Below are 7,081 nucleotides of genomic sequence, written 5' to 3'. Positions count from 1 at the left end.
GTTAGCTCTTAAGCTTAAGTAAGTAAGATTCAAGAGACCAAGTGAGAGTCTTACTGATGCTCACCTTTAATCCCAGCACTCAGAAGGCCTAGAGACAAGCAGATCTCTGACTTGGAGGCCAGCCTGGTCTACCCACGAAGTTTGAGACCAGCAAGGGCACCATCACACAAACACACAAAATCTAAAGAGAATTCTCTCAAAATCCCAGGTTAATAAAGAAAGAGAACTAAAGTTAATATCAATTGTATACAGCCTCAGATTATCCAGTCCTTCCCTATCTTCTAGACAATAAATCTCTCCTATGTCAAAGATTTAAGTCACCCATCAACTTACCATACTGCACCAGTGATGGTGATTGTGTTGTTGAGCCCATATCCCAAGAGGAGGTGGTAGTGCTTCCAGATTGAGAATGTTGAGCTGCCAGTTGAGCAAGGGCCTGCGCAGTCTTGAATTGCTCCAAGAACTGGGAGCCTGTTGTACTGCCACCTTTAGCTTCCCCAACATCACCAAATCCTTTCCCCAACATGCTCACCTACAGATCAACAAAGAGATCAGAGAAGTTTACAGCTGGTAATCTTCCTCAGCTTACTCACAAAGACAGACCAAAAGTCAACACATAATAATGCTACTCATAGAATGCTACCAAGCAAAGAATAGCAAAAAATTTAAGATCAGTCTTATACCAGACCAAGTATACTGCATTATTATGAGCACAATCTAGAGGCTCAATACCTATATTCAGATTCTGAGTGCATCTTTTGGAAGAATTCCCATCTGAAATAGGAGTGAAAGCAGTACACATCATAAAGTAGTAGGAAGCTTATTTAAGGACAAGCATGGTACATGTCTGAAATCCTAGTATAAAGTAGCTTGAGGGAGAAAGAATACAATTTAAGGCTAGCATAGACTATACAGGGAGATCCTATCTCAAAAATATAAAACAGTAAATTTAAGTACTTGGGAGGCAAGAAGATAAATGAGCATGAAGCCAACATGAGATACACAGACAATGAACTGTCTATTAAGAGAAATTAAAATGTATCACAACTCTTTCCCCAGGGATAAAGCTTTATTAAGTGGAGAATATTCTAAACTTTCACATTTTGAAATCAACCAGTACTTGATAATTATCTAGTAAGATATACTAACACTTGCAAAGCTAAACAGAGAATCACAAGTTCAAGGTCCTCAAGCATGATGAAATATGCTGCCTTTAATCCCAGCACTTGGAAGGCAGAGACAAGAGGATCTCTGTCATTTTCAGGCCAGTCCTGGCTATACAAGGAGACCCTGTCTCAAAAACAAAACAAAAATAGTACAAATTCAACCTCAGCCATAATGAGTTGTGAGTTCAAGGCCAGCCTGGGCTATGAGAGCTTGATTCAAAACAAACAAATGGGTGAATAACTAAATAAAATAAAACAAAAGGCAAAACACAAAAGGAAGGTAACCATAAAGTGGGTCAAAAGCCAGTGGCCAGGGAACTTAAAGGCACAAGAGGGAGAACTATTGTTTTGAAAAATGGACACAATGAGCCTATCAATTGAAAGTAAAAAACCATATATTCTGTCAGTTTTAGTCAAAAGATTCTTGCAATGGAGAATGGTAAAACCAACCAACCAACCAAACAAACAAACAAAAACAAAAGTAGAAGAAGGACTAGTTAAAAAAAAGGAAAGGAGGGGCTGCAGAGATGGCTCAGCAGTTAAGAGCACCGACTGTTCTTCCAAAGGTCCTGAGTTCAAATCCCAGCAACCACATGGTGGCTCATAACCAGCTATAATGAGATCTGATGCCCTCTTCCTGTGTGTCTGAAGACAGCTACAGTGTAATTAAATATAATAATAAATAAATCTTAAAAAAAAAAAAAAAAAAAGAAGGAGCCAGGAAGGGTAGGAATGGGGATGGGAGGAGGAATGTGTGCAAATCAAGGGCCAGCATGGTCTATATACTAAATTCCAAGACAGCCAGGGCTACAAAGGGATGTGCAGCACTGTGCTTTTATTTGTTTATTTACAACGATCCTGTCTTTATAAACAAACAAACAAAGCAAGTAATTCAGTCAGTTTGAGCTCAGCCTGGTCTACATAGGGAATTCCAGTATAGCCAGAACTACATAGAGAAATCATGTTTCAAAAAAAATGAGCGTGAGGAGAGCTGGGGTCAAAAGAAGCTAAAGAAAGGAACACGTGTTACCAAAATGAACTACATATATGAACATGTCATGGTCTACTATGTAAATTAATGCTAATAAGTAATTTAAAAACAAAATTAATTTACATTAAGCAACTCAAACAAAACCAAACTAACCAACTGGAAACTCATTTGAATATTATTAACTACCAGACACAAAGAGAAGTTATAGGGCTAACCCCAATTTTATACTAGTCAACAAGTCCACATGATTTGGACTATTTTCTGTGTACATTAACAAATGCATGTTAACGCTAAGCATAATTTTTTTTTTTAATAATTCTCCCCAATCACCAAGGCAAAGCCAACCAACCACAGGTAGACATGGTTGATGATGACAAGCCAAATCAAAACTTTCCTCCATTAGGTTGATTAACTCAGGTATTTTGTAAAAGGAAAAACAAGTGACTATTACAGAAGGAAAGATTTTTTTCTTCTCTACTTCAGTCTATATTTCAAGACTGTGCAAATGAAAATCTCAGAAGATGGATTGCTGAGATGGCTCCACTGACCCAGTGCTTACCATAGCAAGCCTGATGACCTGAGTTTGATTCTGAGGAGTCTCATGGATGCCACAAGTTGTCCTTTTACTTCCTCATGCGCTTGTACAGATGCAACAGCAGGTGTATACAAGTAAACTCATAATAATTTTTTATTTTTTTATTTCTTTTTTTTTTAGAGGAAAAGTCACCCATGTTCTCCTATCACCTTCATTCTCACAGCTAATGAAGCAGGCGGCAGGGTGCTTTCTTTTTTTTTTTTTTTTTAAAGATTTATTTATTATATGTAAGTACACTGTAGCTGTCTTCAGACACTCCAGAAGAGGGAGTCAGATCTCGTTACGGATGGTTGTGAGCCACCATGTGGTTGCTGGGATTTGAACTCCGGACCTTTGGAAGAGCAGTTGGGTGCTCTTCCCCACTGAGCCATCTCACCAGCCCCAATAATTTTTTTTAAAATATGATTAAAAAAACTCTCAAAAGTCTATTTGAAAGCAAGAAACTGTTGGAAAGAGATGGCCTCACACAACTAGTTACTATCAATTTCTTCTGAAAAAGAATTATTTTTATTTTTAGTTATATGTATGGTTCCTACATAAGCAGGAATGTCATCTGTGTGGGTACACACAGATGCTGAAAAGAACATCGACCCTTGGCAACAGGAGTTACAGATAGTTGTGAGATGCCCATTCTGAGTGTTCATCCTACAGAAGAGCAGCAAAAGCACCGACTGCAAAGCCATCCCTCCAGACTGCAATCAAATATTCAAGGACAAGGCATTAAAGATACAGAAAAATACCAAACATGTCACATTTATAATTTCAGCAGGATCTGAAATGAAGTTTAAGACCAGTGTGGTGTGTGTTTGTGTGTGTATATGTATGTGTGTACACACACATATACACATACATATATATGGTAAGACTGTTCAAGAAAAATGAAAAAACAAAAAGTATATATACACATGCAGACCTTACATTTAAAAAATTTAAAAAAGAAACAAACCAAAACTCCAGTTCCAAAGAAACTAACACTCTAGAATCTGGCCTCCTTGGACATCATCACACACAGGAAATAAAGTAAGCTAAGCCTATGATACAAACACTATTACATTTTAAGGAAAATTGATCCTTTAACATTTATTCTCAATGAAAAAGAATGAAGAGGGCTAGCTCAGTTACTAGAATGCTTGCCAACCATGCACAAACACTGTTATTTTATTCACAGCACCATACAAACCAGGTGATGTTGCACATACCTAAAATCCCAGTCCCTAGAAAATGTAGACTAGAGGTACTCTTCCTCTATACAATGAGTCTGAGGCCAGCCTGAGACATTATTTAACACCATACCACAACAAAAAAGTAAAAATGTGAAAGAAAAGAAACTAGTCTGGGCATGAGCACTTGCCTCTAAATCTCTGCATCCAGGAGGCAGAAAACGTGTCAAGTTGGAAGCCAGTAGGCTAGTCAATGAGTTTCAAGCTAGCCAGAGACACACAAAGAGAGTTCTCTTAAAAACAACAACAAACAACTACTGGTGTCTATTACCTTACTCACTTCCCTAAGGTCTAAGAAGATACGAGTAAGCAAATGGAAAAGATAAACATAACTAACGTGGAAGCATGACTGAATTCTAAAACGGACTAAAGGCAACCTATCAAATTCTAAAAATTAAATAATTGGGTAGAAATTTAAAACTATTTAGCTACGATACTAATATATAACAATACCAAACAAATCCAGAAACTTCTGCTTATTAGGATATTGGAGCAATTATACCACTTGTTCAATTTTAAGGAATAAGGTAATGTATGATCTGAAAATTAAAAATAAGCCAAACAGTATAGGTATCTTTTGCTACTTTTCTCCATTCCTCTTCTTTTATTTTTTCAACCCCCTAACACTAGATAGAAGAAGGATAGAGAGGAAAGTAAAGAGATCGCTGAATAAAGTAAGGGGTCAAAAGAGGGAAGATAATCGTTAGACTACCTCTGGCTGATTAGAGCTATTAAGTCTGGTACAAACTTGGGGCAAGTTTGATCTTTGCCATATGGGTATCTAATTTCTTATTATTTCTTCTTTGCACATGACTACTTAACTGAGTCCAATACCAAGCAATACCCCAACAACAACCCACCCCACCTCTTAAGGCCCTAGCAATTACGTATCCTCTAAAAAGTCCCCAGAATTCCAAACATCACACAATTAAAGACACTTTTTCCAACTAGCAAAATCACATCCCCACCAGACCAGGAGGCAAATCATAGCTATTGTGGATAATCTGAAGCAACACTGTATTCCATACCTGGATTTAAAACAAAAACATTCTTTTTTTTCTTTTTCATTTTTTTTTTTTGTTGTTGTTGTTGTTGGTTTTTTTTTTTTTTTTTTTTTTTTTTTTTTTTTTTTTGGTTTTTCGAGACAGGGTTTCTCTGTGTAGCCCTGGCTGTCCTGGAACTCACTTTGTAGACCAGGCTGGCCTCGAACTCAGAAATCCGCCTGCCTCTAAACAAAAACATTCTTACGAAACTACAAACTTGTCACTACAGAGCAGCTGGGAATGATGCTCATGTTTGTACTCTCAGAGGACTAGCCTACACACAGTGAGGCTTTATCTTACAATCACTGAAAAAGGAATGGTCCTGTGTATGTGTTTCTGGGGTTAGTGTAATGGTTTGTTTCATATTTACCATGCTATGGTGAGAAAATGTACTCCCTGAAGCAGGCTGTGATATGGCATTCTGCTTCGAATTACTAAACACCAGAGGCTGAGCCAGGGAAGGAGCCTGAGATGGATCCAGATTAGATGAATCATTCTCCATTGAAGATGGTGTCTTCCCCAACAGAACAGCAAGGTCAATTCTAGTTTGGGAAAGAAAAGGATCTTTATGAATGAGCATTCTAACATACCCTGCAGACTAAGATCATGGTTAAATCAACATGAAGGTTATGCTATCGTCTTGTAAAGTCCTAATATGCTCCATTAATCAAAGTAACTGAGTGTCAAACTGACAAAATAGTTAAACATTTCATTTAAAGATAGCACTGATTTAATGAAATACTAAATCTTCAAGGGTTTGTAGGGTTTTGGGTTTTTTTTTTTTAGGGAGGGGGCTGTCTATCTAATACAGAGTCTGACTATGTAGCCAAGACTTGCCTTATATTTATGTTTATCTTGCCTCAGCCTCCCAAGTACTTGAATTATAATAACCATGGGCCATAACATACTCAGAAATTTTTTTGAGGTAAGGTTTCACTATGTAGCTCTAACTAGCTTCGAACAGAGATCCACCTGCCTTTCTCTCCAATTACTAAGACTAAAGTTGTGCATCACACTTGACACTCTACTCTGAATATCAAATTCTAATAAATAATTTAAAACTGTTTAGCTATGATTTTAATACATAATACTTACTAATTTCTAAAATACGAGACCATAACTCAGCTGAGCATGGTGGTGCAAACACCAGTGAACTCAGGGCTAATGCAAGAACACTACTTCAAAGCTTAAGGACAACATGGCCTAAAGAGCAAAATTCTGTTTCAAAAAACAAAACACCATATATATGATTACTAGCACCCTCAAATGGATTTAGAACAGAGGTTTTAGAAGTATTTCTCTAAACTTAAAAGTTTATCTGTGATACAAACAAATTATGGGGTTGATGTGTAGCTCAAAGGTATAGTATAAGCCTAGCATTTACAAGTATATAAAATCACCCCCAGCATCTCATCAAAAAGAGAAAAAGAAATTCAAAATACTATGCTCCATTACTCACAATAACTTTCAGTAACACCTGAGTTTATGCTAAAGTAGTGACCCAAGGTATAATGACTAAAATCAAGAGGGAGAAAGAAAATACTCAGCTTTCCCCAGGTCCACCCATGTCCAAGAGAGAACAAGCCATTAAATAAAATACTAACGACTGATGGTTTAGCAAATTCTGCCTACATTAGCTCAACATCTATTAAATACTCAAAAATAAGGACTGGAAAGATGGCTCAACAGATAAAAGCACTCAGAGGTCATGAGTTCAATTCCCAGCAACCATATGGTGGCTCACAACCATCTGTAATGAGATCTGATGCCCTCTTCTAGTGTGTCTGAAGATAGTGACAGTGTATCATATATGTAAAATAATATTTAAAAAAAATAAATAAAGCTTTAAAAAAGGTACACTCATTTTACAACACACTTGCCTCTGACCAGCAGTGATTGTCACATTCTCCGCAGGCAGAGGCACTGAAGACACATTAGAGGCGGTAAAGATCTTGGTCTCAGAAAGCTGTAAAGAAAGGAATCAGTTACCCCTGGTGTGGGAAATTTGCCACAGGTAAGGTAAATAAATTCAATACCAAAAAAGAAGGAAAGTCTAGGAAAACAAA

At 37.2% G+C, this 7,081-nt stretch overlaps 1 protein-coding gene across 33 annotated transcripts in view; it reads right to left on the bottom strand.

Moving 5' to 3' along the window:
* Positions 1 to 7,081, bottom strand: part of Ubap2l (ubiquitin associated protein 2 like) — a 56,763-nt gene that overhangs the window by 22,813 nt on the left and 26,869 nt on the right. For all 33 annotated transcript variants that reach the window (XM_021157404.3, XM_021157414.3, XM_085835712.1 and 30 more), the window contains 3 exons: positions 6,896 to 6,981; positions 5,386 to 5,557; positions 334 to 532 (listed from right to left, as the gene is read on the bottom strand). In XM_021157404.3, coding sequence (XP_021013063.1) covers positions 334 to 532; positions 5,386 to 5,557; positions 6,896 to 6,981 — 457 coding nt within the window. The remainder of the gene's footprint in view (positions 1 to 333; positions 533 to 5,385; positions 5,558 to 6,895; positions 6,982 to 7,081) is intronic.

This window comes from Mus caroli, unplaced genomic scaffold (genome assembly GCF_978045245.1).
Source record: "Mus caroli unplaced genomic scaffold, Mus_caroli_1 scaffold_3, whole genome shotgun sequence".
Classification (NCBI taxonomy): domain Eukaryota; kingdom Metazoa; phylum Chordata; class Mammalia; order Rodentia; family Muridae; genus Mus; species Mus caroli.
This window is presented reverse-complemented; position numbering and strand designations above follow the sequence as displayed.